At 37.0% G+C, this 24,815-nt stretch overlaps 1 protein-coding gene across 1 annotated transcript in view; it reads left to right on the top strand.

The window, feature by feature from the left end:
• The first annotated feature begins 2,731 nt into the window (after positions 1 to 2,731).
• The window catches only part of LOC117406791 (titin-like), a 165,645-nt gene continuing 143,561 nt past the window's right edge, over positions 2,732 to 24,815 (top strand). The window contains exons 1-39 of the mRNA XM_059033620.1: positions 2,732 to 2,939; positions 3,984 to 4,087; positions 4,670 to 4,873; positions 5,363 to 5,650; positions 5,839 to 5,927; positions 6,335 to 6,561; positions 6,684 to 6,960; positions 9,116 to 9,373; positions 9,479 to 9,592; positions 10,379 to 10,657; positions 10,981 to 11,046; positions 11,180 to 11,438; positions 11,688 to 11,766; positions 11,864 to 12,079; positions 12,196 to 12,338; positions 12,543 to 12,733; positions 13,043 to 13,273; positions 13,390 to 13,634; positions 13,834 to 14,066; positions 14,189 to 14,353; positions 14,452 to 14,620; positions 14,746 to 16,439; positions 16,616 to 16,897; positions 17,062 to 17,328; positions 17,448 to 17,720; positions 17,807 to 18,070; positions 18,165 to 18,425; positions 18,752 to 19,012; positions 19,262 to 19,525; positions 19,627 to 19,887; positions 20,171 to 20,431; positions 20,528 to 20,788; positions 20,900 to 21,041; positions 21,197 to 21,365; positions 21,472 to 21,703; positions 21,934 to 22,218; positions 22,332 to 22,421; positions 23,080 to 23,457; positions 24,036 to 24,602. Of these exons, the coding sequence (XP_058889603.1) occupies positions 3,997 to 4,087; positions 4,670 to 4,873; positions 5,363 to 5,650; positions 5,839 to 5,927; positions 6,335 to 6,561; positions 6,684 to 6,960; positions 9,116 to 9,373; positions 9,479 to 9,592; positions 10,379 to 10,657; positions 10,981 to 11,046; positions 11,180 to 11,438; positions 11,688 to 11,766; positions 11,864 to 12,079; positions 12,196 to 12,338; positions 12,543 to 12,733; positions 13,043 to 13,273; positions 13,390 to 13,634; positions 13,834 to 14,066; positions 14,189 to 14,353; positions 14,452 to 14,620; positions 14,746 to 16,439; positions 16,616 to 16,897; positions 17,062 to 17,328; positions 17,448 to 17,720; positions 17,807 to 18,070; positions 18,165 to 18,425; positions 18,752 to 19,012; positions 19,262 to 19,525; positions 19,627 to 19,887; positions 20,171 to 20,431; positions 20,528 to 20,788; positions 20,900 to 21,041; positions 21,197 to 21,365; positions 21,472 to 21,703; positions 21,934 to 22,218; positions 22,332 to 22,421; positions 23,080 to 23,457; positions 24,036 to 24,602 (10,036 nt within the window). The 5' untranslated portion in view covers positions 2,732 to 2,939; positions 3,984 to 3,996. The remainder of the gene's footprint in view (positions 2,940 to 3,983; positions 4,088 to 4,669; positions 4,874 to 5,362; positions 5,651 to 5,838; positions 5,928 to 6,334; positions 6,562 to 6,683; positions 6,961 to 9,115; positions 9,374 to 9,478; positions 9,593 to 10,378; positions 10,658 to 10,980; positions 11,047 to 11,179; positions 11,439 to 11,687; positions 11,767 to 11,863; positions 12,080 to 12,195; positions 12,339 to 12,542; positions 12,734 to 13,042; positions 13,274 to 13,389; positions 13,635 to 13,833; positions 14,067 to 14,188; positions 14,354 to 14,451; positions 14,621 to 14,745; positions 16,440 to 16,615; positions 16,898 to 17,061; positions 17,329 to 17,447; positions 17,721 to 17,806; positions 18,071 to 18,164; positions 18,426 to 18,751; positions 19,013 to 19,261; positions 19,526 to 19,626; positions 19,888 to 20,170; positions 20,432 to 20,527; positions 20,789 to 20,899; positions 21,042 to 21,196; positions 21,366 to 21,471; positions 21,704 to 21,933; positions 22,219 to 22,331; positions 22,422 to 23,079; positions 23,458 to 24,035; positions 24,603 to 24,815) is intronic.

Raw genomic sequence — 24,815 nt, 5'->3', positions numbered from 1 at the left:
TTACAACATTAAAGCCTTTCTAATTGGATTATCACTGTTTTGTCTCCTGATTAAGCACTACATCACTTCTGCACCTGTACACTGTTAACCACTTTGCCACAGGCCCATGCCTGCCTAACCTCCCGATTTTCCATTGAGTCTCAAGGTCTCTGGGATCTGTCAACGATCTATGGGTAAATCACTGATCATAATTAAATACCAGTCTCCATATTTCACTTAAGGCTGCTAGCGCTATCATTGGCTACTTCAAGGTTTTATAACATCAATCATTTTTCTTTTAATGTACACTTGAAACAACCAATAATAGCAGGGATCTCGATAAGCTGTTCATTCAGAGAAGAGGCATGTAGTTACAGGGAGTGGATGAGTGTGGGTGGGTCATTTGAGTAGTCCAGACCCAATGAGAAACTATCATCATCTGTGGTTTTTAATGAATAAATAATAATAATAAATGAAACGTGTTCACTGGTGCTAGAATCTAGCTCTAGATTTCCACCCCGGTTCCTTGACATCCCAATTATTTGAACTGTCGGAGGAGGAGGTGGAGCTTGGATGATGATGCCTAATTTTGATGAATACCAAACCATTTCTGCTGGTACTCACATGAGAACCCAACAATACAAGTTATTTGAACCCCTGTATATAGTGCTTACCAAGAAGATCCTCTTGTATCATAAGGACAGATTCGACAGAAAAAACAATGTGTATGAAAACAGTGGCGGCTGGTGATTTTTGTTTTGAGAAGTGAAGGCACATTATGTACATGGTTAGGCAATTGCCCCCTGTGCCCTACCCAAAATGATGCCCCTGCTGTGCAGCAGGTATTAGCATATTAAGCCCGTCTAAGCATAAGACTTTTGGTGGTGTCCTTTTTCACATATTGTTGTTTTTTTAAGGATAAATATTCCCCCAAGGTTATTTAAAACCTGGAAAACTAAACAATCTAAAAGAGCGATAAATGTACAGCTTTATCTCAACTTCCTAGCTCATTACATTAAATGTGTATCATGCATACATTATAATTCTTAGATGTTTGGTGATTACACTTAGCTTTATTTCTTTATTATTTATTAAAAGTTGCTTATTCAGGATTAGTCCACTGAAATCCAAACAAACATCATGTTCACATGAACATCCAGAAGGCATGTAAGAGGTTCAGGCATATGAGAAAACATATTGTAAATTATTAAGAATGCTGTTCCTGCCCACAGACACAGGATTGAAGAGCATGATGCTGATCATACATTGTGCTTGTGAATTTTTTTCATAATCTGTATACTATTTATTTGTAAAGTATGAACATGCTATGAGGTTTTGTGTGTTCTTTCATATTTTAGAAAACACGAAAAGATCAGAAATACTCAGTACTTTTAGTCCGAGGGCAGAAGATCACAGAGGAGTGAATCAGCATTTGCTTTTAAATGTGCAGGTGGAAGAAACATGCTGTGTAGGAGGTCAAACGTCGGCTGGAATTCTGTTTCAAAAGTAAGCCAAAATGTCTTTGTTTTTAAAGTTCATGTTGTATTGTTGTTGTGTAAGCCCAGAAAGCATGGCGAAAACCTTATGCATTCAATTTATTTAGGAAGTTTTCATTATGTGTCAATGCTTTTCAATCTACATGGGATGTTAAATCTGTTACATTGGGTCCTATTTACAAAGTTTTAACTCATGAGTTATAAGTCAAGAGTAATTAAATAATGTTAATATTTATTGTTAAAAAAGACACCCAAAAAATAAATATAAAAAATATGTATGTGACTATTCCTTGTAGTCAGAATTACCAGACACCTGTTGTTGACAAGATAAGTAAGTGTTGGTATAGCCCTGCATTGTAATAATTTGTTTTAACTTTACTATTTGTTCATTGTTTTCTAGTGCTTTTAATATAGCTTGGTTATATGTTGTTTGATTATTATTTATAAGAGCGTACCTCACATTTAGGTAAAAAATAAGTGGTTACACAGAAATGGAAAAGTGTTGTCCTTATATTAAAATATTTGCATATTAAGCATTTCTGCAGTAGTATATTTACCTGTTGGAACCAAAATTAGGCTTATGCTTATTACATTTTTTTTCATCTGTACAGTTTCATAAAGGTTTTGTAAAGTCAGCCATTTAAATAGGGTGATGTAAGTGGTGTTTATGTAAGAATGGAATGTAACAAAACGCATAGACTGTTACTGACTAAATGTGGCCTACATTGATGTGGTGGAATAATCAAAATGGTACAATGCAGCATTTGGAGTTCCATCAGTTTTTACACAAGACAGCATTTAATTACTGTAAAACAAAAGCAATGGGGTAGAATACAGATAACATGCATTTGGAAGAGTTTATTCACATGAATTGGTGATTGGCAAATACAGTTGGTAGATCTCTTGTTTCTTGGGGGATGTGCTTTGTACAGAGCCCCTTTTCTCTTTTTGGCTGTTAGTAAGAATGTTTAACATAGAGGTGGAGCCTTTGGTTAAAGATGACATTTTTGCAGCTGCTTGGAACTTTACATTTTACATGTGCTAATATCCTTGTGGGCTGTCCTAACGAAATTAGCACCGCCTGCATAAAATCAAAGAGAGTGACAGGTGTGAAGTTGCATGAAATGGTTCCTTGATCCCATGATGCCTTGCAGCGACAGCCAATCAGGTGTGGCTGTGAAATGATGCGCTTACTTGTCAGCAGACCTAGGGTATATAAAGTAAAACAACTATGTTTGCACTTCTGAGCAGTTAGAGCATTCCCAGCCTTGCCTCGGGTGTAGGGATTGCAGAGGAAAGCAAAACTACACTCTTCAACAGTGTGTAGTTTTGTTTTTATTTTCCGAGGCTCAACCGTTCTCACATTGGATATTTTGAAAATATTGCTGGATAAGAAAACCTTTTTTGAAGATTTTAAATTTCTGGGCACAGTCCCATTATTTCTAGGCACGCTTGTGAAAGCAGGTAAGTAACCCTTATTTTAAGAATGCTATTAAACTATGCAACGATTATTAAATTATTGCATTATTACATTTGATGGATTTGTGAAGAATATATACCTTAGCATAACATGTATCTATTAAAGTATTCACAGTTAATAACTTCATAGATGTTTAATTTTATGATTCAACAACAGGAAAACAAGTCGAATATAGGGTAATTCAGCTTGATGTGTTATTTATTTCGTTAAATGTACTATCAATTGGAAATGTTTGTTATTTTTTTATACTTCAAGGTTATTATGCAGTCAGACAAATTGAGAAAAGCCAAGAATAGCTCTGATAGCATGCTTGTGGTATACCAGATCAGCAGTAATGTCTTTTTAAGGGAATCAGCAGCTGAGCTATCAGTTGTACCTTCAGATATGTGCCACATGTCCACTGTCAATCAAAGAGGGACAGGCTATTTTTGGAAGCTTCCATTTTTGTCACATAGCTTTTAACATCGTTAACAAGAAGACTTACTGAATAAAATATATTTATATACTTTTTATTGTGTTATGGATCAAAGAATTAATTAACACATAGTATATAAATGTTGTAACACATTTTGGTATTTATATACTTTACATTGTAATGGTTTTTTGTCTGCCTGAATTCTAGATTAAAAATAATAACAAAAAAAATAAAGCACTAAAATATACAGTAACACTTTATAATCTGCTCTATAAACTTTAAGTAATTCGTAAACATTCGGTAAGGTACATCTATAATTTATAGTTTTTAATATGTATTTATATAAAATGTATTTAAAAGATCTTTACATTTTATCTTTTTGCCCCACCACCCCTGGTGTCAGCGCTGTTTAAGGAAAGCATAGTTCAAAACTTCCAAGATCTTACATGCTAGTGAGCACCATGTGTTCAAAAACAAAATAGATTAACAGTTTTTAACTCATATTTTATACCTCATCATATATGAAGATAAAACAGAACCATGACACCTCTAGTTGATTTATCCTGTAAAATACGTATAGCGGTGATTTAAGTCTTTTTAATTTTTTTTTCAGGGTGCCTAAAACAATGTCGACACAAGCACCCACGTTTATACAGCCTCTGCAAAGCGTTGTAGCACTTGAGGGTAGTGCTGCAACCTTTGAGGCTCAAGTTAGTGGTAAGTTCTCACTTTTTTTCATGTATACCTTGTATCATTTAAAAAAAAAATGCATATTATGTCAGGCATTTAAAACAAGTATATCAATTCAGTAAATATTTTTAAACATAGTGAGATGTCTAGGGTATATAACAACTGTATGCCCATAAGCATGTACAGTATATATAATCAATGGTGATATATTATGACCAATAACAATTATTATTTTCTTATAAAAGTTTACAATGGTATTTTTGCACAATTATTTTGCAGTTTTCCCATGTTTTTCCAAAGATTATACTATGCATTTACCATAGTTTACCATTGCTTGCCATGTTTTTTAATATGCTTTACCATACCACTCTGGGCCTTAAAATGTTTACCCATGCTTTAACATGCTTTCAATATGCTTTATTACACTTTGCTATGCTTTTACTGTAGATGGTAGATGGCAGTTGTCTATATTTTCATTATTCCAACTATCTAAACCTTTTTTCCATTTGCATGGCATCATGATGCTGTACTTGTAAGAGTTACTTACATTAAATATTTTATGAAATGTTAGTTCTGTTAGTTTCTGATTCATCGCTCTTGTTTCTCCAGGTTCCCCAGTTCCTGAGGTGAGCTGGTTTCGTGATGGCCAGGTTCTTTCCACTGCCGCTCTGCCCGGCGTGCAGATCTCATTCAGCGAAGGCCGCGCTCGATTGATGATCCCCGCTGTGACAGCCGCACACAGTGGAAGATTTTCTGTACGAGCCACCAATGGAGCTGGACAAGCCACTAGCACAGCTGAATTGCTTGTGACAGGTAATTATATGAAAAATACATGTGGAATGTTATGTGTAAATTTGTATATTGGTATAAAACAGTTTTTATTTCACCTGCCTGTTAATGCCTAGAAGCCCTAATTATGGGTTACATCAAGTCCCCATTTGATGTTACTGTTTCCCTTTGATTTGAATAGGATTATACTTCTGTAGCACCACCTGGTGGGTATTTCTATAATTCCAGCAAATCTTGACCTAACTTCTTGTTGTCAACCACACTATAATCTTTTAAGGTATTATGTGGTTGAAAAACAATGTGGTTGGAAAACTTTATTTAGGCCAGAATACTGTATATAGATTTACTATGAAAACAAATTTAGTGTTAAATGTTTATCTACACGTTATTACTATTAGGATCTTTGGTGGTGTAAGTCTTTAAACCACAGTCCTAATTCTTATAAGACTCAAGCCAGCTGTCACCAGCTGAAAGTTCCATTTATTGACTAGATTCCCTTTCTCCACATTGCAGCAGAAACAGCGCCACCAAACTTTATACAGAGACTACAGAGCATGACTGTGAGACAAGGAAGCCAAGTCAGACTGGATGTACGTGTGACTGGAATCCCTACACCTGTGGTGAAGTTCTACAGGGAGGGAGCAGAGATCCAGAGCTCCCCTGATTTTCAGATTGTACAAGAAGGAGAGGTATACAGTTTAATGATTGCCGAAGCCTTCCCCGAAGATTCTGGAACTTACTCCGTAAACGCCTCCAACAGCAGTGGACGTGCTACATCTACAGCCGAACTGCTTGTTCAAGGTATCAGTACATTCTATCCAGTCATTTATGCTCCTTTTGTATTTTCTAAATTATTGTATGCTTTAACCAAAGTGAATCGGATATAGATAATATAAACAATATTGATACATGTTGTTTTTCTTAAGACATGTCAGGATGAGTTTATACTTATTACAGTATTACTCGTTTTTATTATTTATTTACCTAAGGCCAAGAAGAAGCAGTCCCTGCTAAAAAGACAAAGACTATTGTATCTACTGCTCAGATTTCCCAGACTCGCCAGACAAGAGTTGAAAAGGTAAAGCATGTTTTTAATGCTAATGTACGCAGTGATTAAAGTTTAAGTAAGGGTAGGGGTCAAGGGTGGTTAAGGAGACTGTAGTATCAAAAGTATTTAGGAAATATGTAATCTTTCTCTGGGATACCAGGGGAAGCAAAGAACAGTTTCTAACAGGGAGTGGTTATAGGAGACTGGTAACAGGACAGGCATGTAAGAAACCCTCCCACAGGAAGATGCATTGGTGGATCCCTCTATATTAACATTTGGTAACTACTGGACTACTTCCTATTGTGCCCTAGTGCTACACACCAGATGTCACCATCCTTGCTGAACAGATCTGATTTTATTTAGCTTCCTATATTTAGTTTTTCATGCTCTGTGAATACATGTATTACCCCCCCCCCCCCCCTTCATTTAATGTACAGAAAATGGAAACCCACTTCGAGGCTAGAACCACAGCGACAATGGAAATGGCTGTGGATGGATCTACAGTTATCCACCAACTGCCACACAAGACACCCCCACGTGTGCCACCAAAACCAACCTCAAAATCCCCGACTCCACCATCTGCAGTTGCCAAGGTTTCAACAGCACGCCGTCAGTCACCTTCTCCTGTGAGGCACGTTAGAGGACCTGCCCCATCCCCTGTCAGGTAAAGCTCAGTGGATACTTTTCCATTTATACTAATTAAAGTTTTCCACCTAATTTGTATCCCTCTTAATAACTACATTTACCTACCAACTAATCTTTTTCAATGTGATTGTTCTTCCAAAGATCTGTGTCTCCATCTGGAAGATTCTCCTCTTCATCACCAATTAGACCAGTAAAATCTCCACTGGTGACTCGAAAAACCACAACCACAGTTGTCGCCTCAGATGTCCTCCCACCTTGGAAGCAGGAGAATTATGTATCAGAGGCAAGCTATAGAGAAACCAGAATGACTACTGCAGCCACCCAGATGCACATGGAGGGACACTGGGAAGGACGACATGAAACTCAGAAACAAGTGACAGTTTCCGGAGCTGCTGTTGCTTTTACTGGAGCAGGAGAGGTAAGGAAAGCTACTTATAGTACCCTTTCTGGTCCTCTGTTATTTCCCAGTGATGTATTGGTAGGCTGGTTGCACAGGGTTCAGCTCAGAAGCTTTTGATTTTATTTTAGCTTCAGGATCTGTGTCCTGGTAACGACTTTGTCGAAATCTTTCAAATTGATATTTTTCTTGTTTGTTTCTTTTTTTATTCTTATTATCTTATTTTCGGTCGGGCTACAGCTTACCTGGCGCCCAAAATAAGTTCAAAGCCGTTACAAGTATGCTTCTTAGTTCTTTATAAACTGACAGCATTCATTTGGAATAATCATGGAGCCTGATTCTGAAAAGATGGTTGTAATCACAAAGGTCTGCCAGATTTGTGTTTCGGCTATAATGCTGCATATTTCATCACTGGTATTTTTAAATATGTGTAAAGTATTGTAAAATGACACTTCAAAAATTCAAAATTGCATTCAATTTTGAGTCCCCAAATGATTTATTTTTGTACAGCTGGAAATTTTGTTTCAAAATGGGATCCTTTTTATTTGAGTGTAAACTTTTATATACAGTATGGTTTGTGAACATCATGGAGCATGATTTGTGTTTCTATGCATATAAATGGTTTCTAATCTAACTAATGTACTGTACAAGCAGCATGAGACTGAAAAAACAGCTGTGGTAGCCACTGTGCTAGCTGCTGTTGACCACGCTCAAGTACAAGATCCAGCTCCAAGTTCTGTAGAGCGGACCAGTTCAGAAACAACCCTGTCCACAGTGTACAAAAAGCCAGTTCAGGAACAGGTAGCTTAGTCAAATCACTGCTATCAAATTACTTTCATCCCGCTTCATGCGCACATCTATTATTTTTTTTAGATAATCAATATCACCTTGTTGCACTGTACAACTTTTCTTTTCATAATTTCTCTTTATTTTTCCATTACCTTTTTTTTCTTCAACGTGGCATTTTTTATGGCATTTAACTTTGTTTTTTAATTTGTTTTAAATAAATATAGATAAAACATGAGACAGACAGAGAAACTGCAGTAGCCCCTGTGGTTCATGACTTCTCCACAGGTGTGGCTAAAGTGACAAGCACTACTGAAGCAGCTGCAACACAAGTAGAGCAGATATTGACAATACAAAGCCAGGTATTTTGCATATTCTGGTATATGTCACTTCATTTTACACATCTAGTACACATCTTATTTTCATCACTTCATAATCATAAAATGTATACCAGTAATCTTTATTGTTGATTTAAAATTGTTGCCAGTATAGTTTATATAAATGACTGTTATTGTATTATGGTTGATTTAGAATTATGTTTTTCTTGTGTGAGGGTGACATTTAGAATCATTATTTTAATTTTAATGTCTTTTTTTTCCTCCTAAAAGATACATCATTGGAAAATCCACCATAAACCCAAAACTGCATTAAATGAAATAGTATTTATAAAAAAAAATCACATTATACATGTTTTATAAAAAAAATATTGTGATACAAAACTGTGCTTCATATATATATATTTATATATATATATATATATATATATATATATATATATATATATATTCAATGTGATTGCAGACTGCCAGTTTGGCAAACATGGAACCAGCCTAATATCATTTTTATTTCTTACTGTGGTCAACTCAGATAAAACAAGACATTGAAAAAACCACAGCAGTGGCTACTGTAATAGCAGCTGTTGACCTGGCTAGAGTGCGAGAGCCAGTTGCCGGTTTCACAGAAAGGACCACAAAGGAAACACTGGCTACCATACATGTACAGTCAATTCAGGATCAGGTAGCTTACAATGACGTATCACAGTCACAACTATACCATTTTATTCCTGACCTGTTCACATTCACCTTACCTGTGACCCGTTAAGATTAACCAGACACTCCTCTCATTTTATTGCCATCACATCCCGGGTAGAGTAAACTAATGCATGTAAATGTAGTCCTGTTGAAGGGACTGGATTACAGTGTTGTGAGTTTTCCCTGTATGTAGAGTGAGAGCTTGTTTTTACACTTTCTAACATAGTTCTAAAAGGTGTCCTTTTTCTACTGACATGGTAGAATTTATGAGCTTGGTGTATTAAGTTTGCATTGGTGTATAAATGCCATGGATGATTGCAATCTGTGCGCTTGATAAACTTGCTGGTTGTTGTCTCTAGGCTGAGGGTGACAAAAAAGCCGGAGCAGTGGCTAAAGTTCTTGCTGCTGTGGATCAGGCACGCACAAAAGGGCCTGTACGAACAGAAGAAGCACGTGCTGAAGATTCCAGTATGGAGTATGAATACAAACACCAGGCCCTGTCTAAACAAACCATAGAGCAACAAATTGTTTCCAAACACGTCAAAACCGAGGCTGTGCGGGTCCCATCTGAAATTCAAATTATCGCTGCTGATAAAGCTGACAGAAGCATTTCTCAGGTTAGATTCCAGCCACACCCAGACTTACTCAATAATATTACATTTCTAAGTTTATCTTTCTGTATGGTTGACATCACTCAAACATTACTTTGTTGGTTGCTGTAGATTGAAAGAAGGAAGGAAACTACTGTCCACACGGACACATCACTTTCCACAACCCCTGTTCCTCATTTTACAGTAGCAAAAGTTACTGTTCCTAAACCAGAACATACATATGAGGTAAGACTGGGTTATATCAGGCAAGCAGTGCAATATTAGAGTAGTTAAAATAAAATATGTTGATTAATAAAAACAATACAAAAAAAATGTTTTGTTAAATACTGCTGTTTTAAGATGGTTAGAGAGTGTTCTTCTTTAGAAACAGCTGAGAAAGGTTTCACAAATACCACACTGTGAAAAACAACTAAAGTAAACCAACTAAAGTAAAATTAAATAAACTATATCATGATAAACATAGTTTCTTAATTAAGAAAGTGAACATAGGTCGACAGCCAGATGTCTGTCTTCCTAAAGTTAAAGAAGATTGATGAACACAACTGCAGAGACTCCTGTTTCGTTGAAGTCGCAGGTGTTATATAGCCCGGCTGTTTTAGGCATATGTCAAAGAGTTTCAAGTATAGGTTCCTGCTTGCCTGACTTGCAACCTGTTTATTTTAAAGTACAAGTTTAAAACCTCACTGATAAATCTAACAATTGTCCAGTACCCTGCTGTGCAATACCTTATCCATCACCTGCTAAATAAGCTGTCAGTTTATTAACGCTATCACATTAACACTCCCTATATAAGCCTTACAGAAATCAAGTGAAATATGTGTACGTTTTTTCTTACTTACTAATGATCACATTGTTACTATACCTCATCATCCTGCTTCTACGGCACTTCCCGATTCACATCTAACTTGGTTCACTAATCAACCCCACCCATCTCCCTGCTTTGTTCAGCAAAACCAAATTGTAATTTTTTTGGGGGCCACATTTTAACATGATTCTTCTTGGATTGGTCAGGTTTCAATAGCAGGATGTGCTATTGCTACTTTGCAGAAAGAATTAGCTGCTACTGCTGCTCAAAAGATCACCAGGCCGGTGAAACCCCCCACCCATAAGACTGTGGAGACCAGAATGATGACAGAGCAGGTGATCTCACCTCTGCCTCCATTCAAAGAGACCTCTGAAACATATCAGATGCATTACGACACTCACTTGCTCAAAGAAATAGGCACATCCTATTTAGGTGCTGTGGAAAAAGAAGACAAATACCAAATTTTTGAAGAGTGGGACAAAGAGGTTTGTAAAGAAGTGTGTTGTCAATCACCTAACTCTTTTTGATACCCTGCATCTTACCCACTCACAACTTTTCTCCTTGGCAAGGTTTTTTTTTAAATTTTTTTTTATCCATTTCAGCTCTATAATCAACTTTCCCTCCCTACTATGCTCCAGACATTTTTGTGCTGTTTTAAACACCTAACATGTTAGACCCCAACCAGCGACCGCTACTGGATGATCTTCCCCATTGCCTCACTCGATTCATGGCTTTTCCCAAATCCATTTAAGACCATATAATAAACTGCCTGTAATATTAAAGAAATACATCTTTACTTTTTTTTCAGATGCATGAGGCAGCAAGAGTACCCACAGTTGCTGAGGTAGCTGTCACTCCGCCAACCTTAGTTGCTGTAAGTATTTCTTCTGCTTTTAGTAGTTTCATTGTAGGTTGCCTTTTGTAGCTTCATTTCTACATTTGCAATAACAACATTTCTATAGGATTAGTAAAAAAAATAATACATGGGTTTATCTTTTATTTTTTAGGGATTGAAAAATGTGACTGTCATGGAGGGAGAATCTGTAACTCTAGAGTGCCAAATCTCTGGACACCCAACCCCTGCTGTGATGTGGTTCAGAGAGGACTACAGAATTGAGAGTTCAATTGACTTCCAAATTACCTATGAATCTGGATTTGCACGGCTTGTCATTCGTGAAGCCTTTGCAGAAGACAGTGGTCGCTTTACTTGCACTGCTACCAGTGAAGCTGGAACAATTAGCACATCCAGTTACCTGCTCGTCCAAGGTAAATAATGAAGCATAACACATATGCAATGGAACTACCTTAGCAAAAACACACCAACAATCATAATATATTGTTACTAAAATGGGATCCTGTACTAAATAGTATCCAAAAAGTATTTTTGTTTCTTAAAAGCTTAGAAAATGAGAGTCCAATGTAAAATCAATGAACATATTTTGATTTCTAGGTATATTAATAACAACATACATTATATAAAGCTCATTTCCATTGAATATTACTTTTTAATTTCAGTTTCAGAAGAAATTGAGAGCAGAGAAGTCGTCTCTGCTGTCTCTGTTTCTGAGCAGCACATTGTCACCGAAGAGAAACGGTAATTTAAATACAGTTCAGACTTTTGATGCTGACAGCAGTGTTTTTAGTTCCATATAATGCATTAACTTAATTATTTTGTATGTATTTATTTTCAGTTTTTCTGAATCAAAAGAAGAGACCATGTCAGAGATCAGTGGTGCTGCAGAGTCTGTTGAATCTGGGGCAGGTGTTGCTCCTTTCTTTGTAAGGAAACCTACCGTACAGAAACTAGTTGAAGGAGGTAGTGTTGTATTTGACTGTCAGATTGGAGGAATCCCCAAACCACACATTTACTGGAAAAAGGCTGGAGTGCCTCTGACTACTGGATACAGGTACTTAGAATATAGTAATAATATATTTAATATGTTAGTACACACATATCTGTGACTTTGAGATTAAGTTGTGGTAGGTTATAAGCATTTATTTGGTCCTTTTTTTATCCTTTTAGATACAGAGTGGCATACAACAAGGAAACTGGAGAATGCAAACTGGAGATCTCTATGACATTTGCTGATGATGCAGGGGAATATTCAATTGTTGCCCGTAATCAGCTTGGAGAAATGACTGCCTCAGCTAACCTATTAGACGAAGGTCAGTTCTATAAGCGACATCTGATTGAATTTGTTACAAAAATATGCCTTGCAGTTCACAGATCCACTGACAGCTATTTCTGTTATATATAACAATACGTATTTACAGTATCATTAAACATGTCTTTAATATAAGAGGACTTATATAGGTATCATGAGGCTCATGATTCTTGGTTATTGATGGTCTTTTACTCTTGTATTGCAGATGAATATGATGCTTACATGAAGCAGTATCAAATGACTTTGCAGACTCAAGTGATAACAATTGTGCAAGAGCCTAAAGAGGCAGAAGTTGCACCAGCTATTACCTTGAGTGAATACGAACAAGAACAAGTTCTTCTCCAGAAGAAAATGGCTAAGCAGACTGTCATGATGAAAAGATTCATACAGGAGCAGGCAAGGAAAAAAATCAATTTATTGATTATAAATCATGTATTTTTTATTTTTTAAAAGTTTATCAAGTATATGTTGAAGTAGTTGGTCATTTTAAATGATAATGTTAACTACTCAACGGAACAAATCCAACTCTAAAATCCATACAATACATTAAAGTTTTGATTCATAAATTATTTTTTAAAAATTCAAAAAAATCATAAATAACAAAAAAAGGAAGAGAAAACATGCAACTATGCACCATGAGTTTGACATGGCCTCACTGGACTAAAGGTTCTCATTCAAAATCCTTTTATTTTCCCACACTTATAGGAATATCAGATTTCTGCATTTGAAGAAAGACTTATCAGAGAGATTGAATACAGAATTATCACGATTACTTATGAGGAGCTTGTCACAGAAGATGGGGAAGAAATGATGGTGGATGTCCCTGAACATGAGAGGACTGAACCAGGCATTGAAATCGCATTGAAAAGCTATAGAATCCTGGAAGGAATGGGCGTCACTTTCCACTGCAAAGTATCTGGACATCCGCTTCCAAAGGTATGATTACAGTTCTTATCACTGCGACATATTTAAACAAACAAAACAGATATTGAAAAAACATTTCTAAGCTCAGAAATAACATATGCCTGGAATGATGTCTCTTTCTGTTAAAGATCGCGTGGTTCAAAGATGGCAAACGCATCAAACAAGGGGGTCGTTATCAAATGGAGGTTCTGCAGGATGGCAGAGCCAGTCTGCGCTTACCAGTCGTGCTGCCAGAAGATGAAGGCATTTACACTGCGTTTGGCTGTAATGTAAAAGGAAACTCAATTTGTTCTGGAAAGCTGTATGTGGAGCCCACTGCTCCAGCTGGAGCTCAGCTATACTTTGCTGAACCCGAAGCAATCAAGAGAATCCGGTACATTTCATTTAATTTTTCATATTTTTATTTATTTGTTTGATGTTTTGGTTATTATTATTATTATTATTATTATTATTATTATTATTATTATTATTATTATTATTATTATTATCGTTCTAATTGTAGTGGTATTAGTATCACTGTTATTGCTATTGGTGCTGATTCTTATTATTTTGTTGTGGTTGTTCCCTTTTAGCTCTGTCTCCCCACGATCTCCTAGCCGCTCTCCAGGCCGCTCTCCAGGCCGCTCTCCAGGCCGTTCTCCAGCACGCAGACTGGATGAAACAGACGAGGGTCAGCTGGAGAGACTGTACAAACCCGTCTTTGTCATGAAACCCTCATCCTTTAAGTGTGCTGAGGGTCAAACTGCACGATTTGACTTGAAAGTTGTTGGCAGACCTATGCCTGAGACCTACTGGTTCCATAATGGTGAGAATCCTCTACTTAACTATTATTAATATTATTAATACAAGACATGAAGACTACTTTATTTGAGCCTTACAATTGAACTCATGTGTTATATAACCCTAATTCTGTGTTCCACTTTGCAGGCCAACAAGTGATTAATGATTACACCCATAAAATTGTGGTGAAGGAAGATGGTACACAGTCAATGATCATTGTGCCCGCCATGCCTCATGACTCTGGGGAATGGACTGTAGTTGCTCAGAACAGAGCTGGCAAGACATCTATTTCCATGACCCTTACTGTGGAAGGTAGTGTACACACCTCATGAAATCACACTTGTACAGTATTCCTGTTACTTCACATGGAAGTTTGTTTACTGACCTCTCTTTTATTATTATAATTACAGCTAAGGAAAACCTAGTGAGGCCCCAGTTTGTGGAAAAGCTGAAGAACCTGAGTGTTAAAGAAGGCACTTTAGTTGAGATGGCTGTCAAAGCTATTGGAAACCCAAATCCTGACATTGTGTGGCTGAAAAACAGTGATATCATCTCTCCACACAAATATCCAAACATCAAGTAAGTATCTTACTATGCAATTAATATGCTTACCCTAAGTAGCCAAAGGCAAACAGAAGTAATATTAAATATTTAAAGTAATACTGTATGATTTGGTGATGTTTTTTTCTTCTTCTTTATATTAGAATTGAAGGCAATAAAGGAGAAGCATCCTTTAAAATACCATCAGCAACTAATGCTGACACTGCATGGTACACAGCAACAGCCATCAACAGGGCTGGCCGTGACACAACAAGATGCAAAGTCAATGTGGAAGTAGAATTTGCAGAACCTGAACCAGAAAGGAGATTAATTATTCCAAAGGGAACATACAAAGCCAAAGAGATAGCAGCACCTGAGCTGGAGCCTCTTCATATGCGTTACGGACAGGAGCAATGGGAAGAGGGTGACTTATATGACAAGGAAAAGCAGCAGAAGCCACACTTCAAAAAGAAGCTTACTTCTGTGAGGATGAAGCGTTTTGGACCCGCACACTTTGAATGCAGACTGACTCCCATTGGAGACCCAACAATGGTGGTTGAATGGCTGCATGATGGCAAGCCTTTAGAAGCAGCCAACAGGCTCCGTATGATTAATGAGTTTGGCTACTGCAGTCTTGACTATGAAGTGGCATATTCTAGAGATAGTGGTGTAATCACCTGCAGAGCAACTAACAAGTATGGAGTTGATCAGACTTCAGCAACCCTGATTGTCAAAGATGAAAAGAGTCTTGTTGAAGAGACTCAGTTGCCAGAAGGCAAGAAAGGAATGCAACGGATTGAAGAGCTTGAAAGAATTGCTCACGAAGGTGTACTTGTAGGAGTCACAGACGAAATTTCAGAAAAGTCAAAGCCTGAAATAGTCTTGTTACCTGATTCTGCAAGGGTACTTGAAGGTGAGACTGCAAGATACCGCTGCCGAGTCACAGGGTATCCTCAGCCAAAGGTCAACTGGTACCTCAATGGACAGCTTATACGTAAAAGCAAGCGTTTTAGGCTTCGCTATGATGGCATCTATTACCTAGAAATTGTTGATTGCAAATCATATGATTCAGGTGAAGTCAAAGTGACAGCAGAAAACCCAGAGGGTGTTGTGGAGCACACTGTGAAGCTCGAGACTCAACAAAGAGAAGACTTCAGGTCTGTTCTACGTCGTGCACCTGAACCAAAAGTTGAAGGCTCACAAGCAGAGCATGGAAGGGTGTCATTTGAAGTAGTAAAAGTAGAAAGACCACCTGAAGCCCCACAGAGTAAAGAAGTTGTAAAACTTAGGAAAACTGAAAGAGTTACTCATGAAAAAGAAACAGAGGAAACAGAAGAGCTCCGTAGTAAATTTAAACGCAGGCAGGAAGAAGGATACTATGAAGCTATCACAGCTGTAGAGCTGAAGTCCCGGAGAAAAGATGAATCCTATGAAGACATGCTGAGGAAGAGGAAGGAAGAACTTCTTCACAGGACCAAAGCAATACCTGAGGAAGAAAAGAAAGAACCTCTTCCAGAGGGCACAGTGACCATCCCAACTATCAGGCCAGTCAGGGTTGAGCTGTCACCAAGCATGGAGGCTCCCAAAATCCTGGAACGTATCCAGAGTCAGACAGTTTCTCAAGCAGATGAGGCTCATTTCCGTGCTAGAGTGATAGGAAAACCTGAACCTGAGTGCCAATGGTTCAAGAACGGTGTACAACTTGAGAAAACTGAACGTGTCTACTGGTTCTGGCCTGAAGATAATGTTTGTGAATTAGTAATTAGAGATGTGACGGCTGAAGACTCTGCCAGCATCATGGTTAAAGCCATCAACATTGCTGGAGAAACTTCAAGCCATGCATTCTTGCTTGTACAAGGTAAGGAAAAATGTCTCCAAACCATAGCTGTATGCACAATATCTGTATATGTATTACAAGTAACATACAATGTAATAAAGATTTTTACAATATATTTTATTATTTATTAATTTAGGTCAAAATAGATATTTAGAGTGATGTGTTGGTAATTGCAATTTACTTTTTTAAATTTACAGCAAAACTAGTGATTACCTTCATTGAAGAGTTGAAAGATGTCAATTCCAAAGAGAAAGACACCATGGCAACTTTTGAGTGTGAAACATCTGAGCCATTTGTCAAAGTTAAATGGATGAAAAACAATGTGGAGATTTTCTCTGGGGACAAATACAGGATGCACTCTGACAGAAAGGTCCATTTTCTTTCGGTTTTGAGCATTGATATGGGAGATTCTGCAGAGTATTCCTGTGCCCTAGTAGAAGATGAATATGTGAAGACTTCTGCCAGTCTTATTGTTGAAGGTAAACAAAACAATTTTGTCCCAATAAAAACAATTATAAATTCAGCCATCCGTCTTTAGTGTTCTGTAATTAAAATGTATGCTGGTCTATCTCATTCCTTTATCTTTTCACTGCTCTTATAGCCTGTTGTGATCAGTGGTGACAAAATTATCTTTGTTTTATAGGCGCTGCACTTGAAATGATCAAGAAACTGGAGAATATTGAAGTACCTGAATCCTACTCAGGGGAATTTGAATGTCTTATTACCCGGGAAGATGCCAAAGGGACGTGGTACTGTGGGGATGTTGAAATTAAAGCAAGCAGCAAATATGTAATTGCTTCTCGCCGTGGTCGTCACAGCCTTACTGTGAAAGATGTTACAAAAGAAGACCAGGGACAGTACAGCTTTGTAGTTGGTGACATAAAGACAACTTCCACGCTGAAGATGAAGTGTAAGTTATTACCACTTATATGATAGTACTGGTACATTATTCACGGAAGAATTAAGAATGTGCTGCCATTTTAAATTGTCATGCAAGAGATTTGACATATTTTTGGATTTTATTTTCAGTACGCCCTGTCACAATGATGCAAGGTCTTGCTGACAAAACTGTCTGTGAAGGTGATATTGTCCAACTCGAAGTTAAGTTCACTCAAGAAAATGTAGAAGGCACATGGATGAGGACTGGTCAACCAATCCAGCCAAGTGAACGTGTGCACATTGTGATTGACAAACAGTCTCACATGCTGTTGATTGAGGATGCAACCAGGGGAGATGCTGGTGTCTACTCCTTTGTAGTGACTGGACATGACCTTTCAACATCAGGACGACTGACTATTCAGAGTAAGTCAGAGCTCTTTTTATTTATTTTCCATTTTCCAAAGTGGAACTGAATTTCTGGAATGACGTTGCACTGTTTTTGTCTTCAGGTATCGATTTTGTGATCCCTTTGAAGGATGTAACTGCTGTTGAGGGAACAAAGGCAGTTCTTGAAGCCAAAGTCTCAGCTCCAGATATATCTTCAGTTAAATGGTTCCTGAATGACCAGCAGATAACACCAAACGACAGAGTCCAATCTGTAGCTAAAGGAGCAAAGCAACGTCTATCATTCACCAGAGCTTTTGCCTCCGATGAAGGCCAATACAAACTGGTGATTGGCAAAGTTGAATCACGCTGCACTATGACAATTGAAAGTGAGTTTAAAAAAAAAAAAAAATCATGATTTTTATATTTTTTTGTCTATAATAAGTTCTTTAAAATAATTTATGTTATTATTATCTTTTAAAGGAATTCAGATTATTAAAGGGCTGGAAGACCAGGTATGCACAGAAACTCAAAATGTTACCTTTAATGCGGAGCTGTCTCATCCTGGCATTGATGCAATATGGATGCTTAAGAACAGCCCGCTCAAAGCTGGTCCCAAATACAAGATTGAGTCAAAGGGCAAACATTACACATTGACTGTTAACAACACAATGAAAGACGAGGAAGGAGAATACACATTTTCAGCTGGTGAACAAACATCGACTGCAAAACTTACAGTATCAGGTAAACTTTTATATGAAAGCGTGAAAAAGTTCATGTAATTGTTCTGTATTGGCTGCACCTACAAGCAACATTGGGTATATTATTCTACTGTGTTAATATTATTATTACACTTTTTGTAATCAAACCTTTCATACAATAAGTTTGTATACTTGTAAATTACATATCATTTCATATTGCATGTACATTAAACTTCCCGGTCAGTTGGCTGTTGTTTAATGTGTGTTAGTTCAATAACATTGAGGTAATCTGATATTTCCAACTGAAACTGATCATAAAAACTTGGCTGTGTAGATAATTATTATGTAATTACCTATTTACCCCTCTAGGTGGTGCCATTAGCAAACCACTGGAGGATGTCACTGTAGCTGAATCCCAGTCTGCTGTTTTTGAATGTGAGGTGGCTAACCCTGATTCAGATGGCAAGTGGTTGAAGGATGGCAAACCACTTGAGTTTAGTGATATAATAAGAAGTGAAGCAGACAGAGCAAAAAGACGTCTCATTATTGAGATAAGCAAACCAGGTGATGTTGGTGAATACGCCTACCAGGTTGCAACCTCGAAGACATCAGCTAAACTAAAAATTGAAGGTATGGCACAGGAAAAGTTTTCATTTATTATACTACATATATACATATATATATATATATATATATATATATATATATATATATATATATATATATATATATATATATATATATATATATATATTACAAAGGTATCTATGTGAAATTAGTGTGGTCTCTTTTTAGTGTAAAAGAAACCACACTGAATAACTTTTATTTTAATCAAAGTTAGTATTACTGTATATATAACTCATGCTTTCTATTTATCAGCTGTCAAAATTAAGAAGACTCTAAAGAATCAGACTGTGACAGAAACTCAGGAAGCTGTTTTCAGTTTGGAACTCACCCATCCCAATGTCAAAGGTTCTCAGTGGATTAAAAACGGGATTGAACTTCAATCAAGTGACAAGTATGACATAAGCGTTGTTGGCACTGTACACACTCTGAAGATTAAAAACAGCACCACACAAGATGAGTCTGTCTACAGTTTTAAACTGGGAAAACTGGCAGCCAATGCCAGGCTACATGTAGAGAGTAAGTTATACATTACACAATGAAACAGATCAAGAAAGAATAGATTGTGGCACATTGCTTTTTTGTCTTTAACATTTCTTTCTTTATTTTGCCTCTTTTAGCTATTAAGATTGTTAAGAAGCCAAAAGATGTCACTTCTTTAGAAGATGCAACAGCTTCCTTTGAACTGAGCCTGTCTCATGACAATGTGCCCGTTACATGGATGTTCAATAACGTAGAAGTTAAAGCAAGTGACAAATTTAAGATGATGTCAGAAAGGAAAGCCCATAAACTGATCATTCAAAACGTTACCCCTGAGGACGCTGGGGAATATACAGCCCTTGTGGGGCATCTGGAATGCAAAGCAAGACTGTGTGTTGAAGGTAAGTTTATTTTCATATAACAATCTGTTTTCATATACCAATTACATGCAAAGCAGCAGGATAAAAGGGGGCAAAAGGGAGTGATAAAGTATTACTTGAAATGAAATTTGACATCACAGCCTGTTTATGGATATATTAAAAAATGCTTTATTGAATTGGGCTATAGTGCCTGTTTCTGTATTTTTGTCACTACATTTAAATATTCTTGTCTACCAAGTATATTTGTATTAAATGCACAGAGCTACACAAGAAGATATTTACCTTACCAATATTTTGTTTTCAGCTTTGCGCATCACAAAGACTATGAAGAGCATTGAGATTCCTGAGACAAAGGTTGCAACCTTTGAGTGTGAAGTATCCCACTTTAATGTCCCTGCTCTGTGGCTGCAAAATGGAGTTGAGATTGAAATGAGTGAGAAATTCAGAATATCAGTTCAGGGCAAAGTTCATCAGCTGGTAATCATGAACACAAGCACTGAAGATTCTGCAGAGTACACTTTTATCTGTGGAAACGACAAGGTCTCCGCAACACTAACAGTGAATCGTAAGTCATTCAGCCTAAACCAATGAATAACTCATTCATTTTTTGTAAACAGTTTCTGAAAAGATTCAAATCAAACCATTTTCTTTCCTTTTTCAGCAATCCTAATTACCTCAATGCTAAAAGACCTCAATGCACAAGAGAAAGACACCATAACCTTTGAGGTCAATGTAAATTATGAAGGTATCACCTACAAGTGGTTGAAAAATGGTGTTGAGATAAAATCAACAGACAGATGCCAAATCAAGTCCAAACAACAGAACCACACACTCTCTATCCGCAACGTTCACTTTGGGGATGCTGCAGAGTACACTTTTGTTGCTGGGTCATCTGTAACGTCTGCCACTTTATATGTGGAAGGTAAAAATATTAGCCTCTTTGTAACTGAAACTTATAATTTTATTGTTTCTTAAAGTGTTGTCTTACTGAATGAATTTGTTTTCATTCTTTTTTTTTCTTTCTTTTCTTTAGCCCGTCTTATTGAATTTAGAAAACCTATTAAGGACATCAAAGTTGTTGAGAAGAAGAAAGCCACCTTTGAATGCGAGGTCTCAGAACCTAATGTCGCTGTACAGTGGATGAAAGGTGGCCAGGAACTTGAGCTGTCTGAAAGGTAATATATATATATATATATTTTTTTTTTTCAGATATATTCTAAATGGAGAAAGAAATATGGATTGCCTGTAGTAAAAGTTAAAAGTGCTGTATTTCAACTGAAGGTTTCAATCTAATACAATTCAAAATTGATTTTAACTTTTTTTTTTGCAGGTTTAGAGTTTCAACAGAGAAATTTATACATCGTCTAATGATTTCCACTGTGCACATGTCTGATGCTGGGGAATACTCAGTTGTAGCAGGCGGGAATATGTGCACTGCACATCTTACAGTTGAAGGTCGTGACATTAAGATATCAGAGCCTGTCGAAAAAGACATCATAGTAAGATTATTTCACTTTTTCACCAAATGGAATGGAAAATAATCACAAATCCTTGCAGGTTCAATAGTGTATGTAATACTTTTTTTCTCTTTCTTTTTGGTAATAGGTTTTTGAACGACAGAGAGCTGTAGTTGAATTTGAAGTCAATGAGGACGATACAGAGGCTCGTTGGCTGAAGGATGGAGTGGAAATTAACTTCCAGGTTCAGGAAAGGTTCAAATATCTTGTCATTCGAAAAACTCATCGTATGACTATTACAGAAACCATACGCAGTGATGCTGGTGAATACACCTTTGTTGCTGGAAGAAACAGAAGTGTGGTGACACTTCACGTTAACCGTGAGTACTTAAAAAAGAATTATTATTTAGCAAAGCTGTTCAGTCTTAATAGATTTCATTTTCTATTTTCTATTTATTGTTGAGTATATATATATATATATATATATATATATATATATATGAATACATTCTCAAACTAGACAGTAACATGGGGGTCATTGCTTAATTGCCTTGTTTAATTAATATGCAGTGAATCAACTTTCTAAGGGATCGTTTGCTTTATATTTCAGTTCCTGAGCCGCCACAGATTGTGCAAGAGCTGAAACCCTTAACAATCGACTGTGGTAAACCTGCACGCTTCAGTGCCGTGGTACGTGGCAAACCTGAACCTCAGGTTTCCTGGTATAAGAATGACCAGAAGCTCTCTGCGGGCTTTAAATGCAAATTCCTACATGATGGAGAAGAGTATACTCTTCTGCTTATTGAAGTTTCTCCTGAAGATGCCGCCACATACACTTGTGAAGCCAAAAACGATTATGGTGTTGCAACCACCTCAGCATCGCTCAATGTTGAAGGTAAATATCTATCTTTTATTTATCTGTCTGACTGTCTCTACACACTGTTTTTTTAATTGTAATGTGTGCAAGTAAACAAGCAAATGAATTGTGTTTTTTTTTCATCTTTTCAGTTTCAGAGGTTATTTCCCCTGACAAAGGAGCTACTCCTGTTGCCATAGCTCCCATTCAAGATGCCTCAACAGTTGAAGTGCAGTCTGAAGGTATGTTTTCAATACAAGTGTCTGAGGGAAATGAGGAAAGGGGATCACTGTTCTTGTAAATGCATGTACTGTGTAATGCATGTTACTTTAATGTAACATGAGGCTGTTTTAGATGCTGGTAAAACTGGATGTTGCGTACTTTTTACGTGCAACATACAAATGTTTCAGATATAACAAACATTTGACTATTTGAAAGAATGTAAGACATCAAGTAAGCAGTGAGACATCTGAAACTAAAATACATCCTGACTGCACAAATACTGACTGATTTCTCAGTCCAGTTTTAACAACCGTCTTAGTGCATGGAGGTGTTTTGTTTATTCTGCTTTTGCTTCTATGGAAAATATGTAGAAATGAATGCTCACTTAGAGCAATGGATGTACCAGTATTCCTTAAAAGACACGACAGCGATATTGTCATAGATGATTGAGGAGTTTTATTTTCAAAATTGATTGGCTAACATAAGAAGTGATCTTGGGAAGGAAAGCTCACATTTTTGGAAACTAAAGGATTACAAATTCCATGAATTATTATTATTAGTAGTAGTAGTAGTAATAGTAGTAGTAGTAGTATTGTTATTATTATTATTTTTTATTTTATTATAAAAAATAAAGATGTTTGATGCCATGCAATTGAATAGTGGCATAATTCTTTTCAGGACTTAAAAAAGTAGAAGAATTTACATCCAAGACTCAATGGCATGTTTCTACAAGTGTTGCAAGTGTTAAGAAGGAACCCCTTGGCCAAAGGCCTACTTTCATTCAGCCTATTGCGAGCTGCATGGTGCCCCATGGGGAAGTGGCCAGATTTCATGCACGTGTGTCTGGCATGCCGAAACCGGAAATCCGTTGGTTTCACAATCAACGATTAATACAGCCAACCAAAAATGTGGTGTTTCATTTCGATGAAGTAACAAATACAGCCACACTCATTATTGTTGATGCTTACACTGAGCATGCTGGACAGTACTCTTGCAAGGCGTGCAATAGTGCTGGAGAAGCAACTTGCACAGCTACACTTGAAGTGTCTGCAGAAGGTAAAATCAATTTATTGTTTGACGGAAAGTAGTTTTTAGTGTCTCACAAATAATTCACCAATATTAATTCTCTGGATATTTTGACTCAATGTCTTGTCATCATCAAGTGCTGTGCTAACGAAATGCCATCTTTAACCCTAAAACATCACTGGACATTTAAAAAAAAATCACTTACCGGATTATTTTTTTCACTCATTTCACAGTTTAACATAATTTAAGTAATGTCTCAAGATTTGTTTTTGTTTGTTTTTAATTCTGTAATAAAATAAATGTCTTATTTATAGTAAGCATGTGGTTTAGGGTTAATATCACCACTGCTGTGCAATGTTTTGTTCTTCATCGTATAACTCCATTTCATACTCTTTTCGTGGTTCTGTCAAGAAGATGCTCAACATCGTGCCATGAAAAAATATATCTTCATCCATCATTTATTTTTCACTCATATCATAGATCATGCATTGAAAATACCTCATCTGTTGACTGATCCATTTGGCATGTATAGTGCAACCTTAGCAACTTTACCCTTATCTTTAACTATTGAGCAGTGCTTAATATCCTGTCTTTTATTACTCATACAGTGAAAACCATAGATAGGCAAAGCATATCAAGTACTGGAAAAGCCATAAAGGAAACAGTCACCTCTCAGACCATATCAGAGGCTCGTGTTCAATCTCCAGTGGTCACAAAGCAAACTGAAACTTATTCAGAAGAGTTCAGATCTGTCGAGGAGCCCTCCTATGAATACAGTTGTCAAGTCTTTGAAAGTGTTTCTGAAAGGTCCACTGTGAAGAAGACTACATCTGTGAAAAGGATGGAGGCCCAACAAGAAGTGACTATTGTGAAACACTCAGATTCCATTGCCAACAGGGGTCCTACAATGCTCCAAAAACTCTGTGATCTTAGGGTGAATACAGGCGCGATGGCCCAGTTCATCTGCTCTTTTGATGGTCAGCCCTATACTGAGATAGTCTGGGATCATAACGGCAAGACACTGAAGGAATCTGACAGAGTGAAATGCTCTCAAAGTGGAGGTGTTCTGTCTCTTTCCATCCTCAATGTCCAGTTGGGTGACCAGGGTCGGTACAGATGTGCAGTAAAAAATAAATATGGGGAAGATAGAACGTCTGCTCAGCTTACAGTGGAAGGTGGTTATGAGTTTTTTGTTACCACGTTGGATTATTTCATATCATCCTTTCATTGCGTCATGCTTTCAGCTTTTAAATCTTAGCTTGGCTTTAACTTATACAATAACTTATAGCACTAGTTATTTTAATATTTAACATTTTAATATAAACTTAGAGAGCTTTAAACATCAGCCTTAACAGCATTTCCATACATCCCACTAACCCTCTAATAAT

The sequence above is a fragment of the Acipenser ruthenus genome, chromosome 11 (genome assembly GCF_902713425.1).
Source record: "Acipenser ruthenus chromosome 11, fAciRut3.2 maternal haplotype, whole genome shotgun sequence".
Classification (NCBI taxonomy): Eukaryota; Metazoa; Chordata; class Actinopteri; order Acipenseriformes; family Acipenseridae; genus Acipenser; species Acipenser ruthenus.
This window is presented reverse-complemented; position numbering and strand designations above follow the sequence as displayed.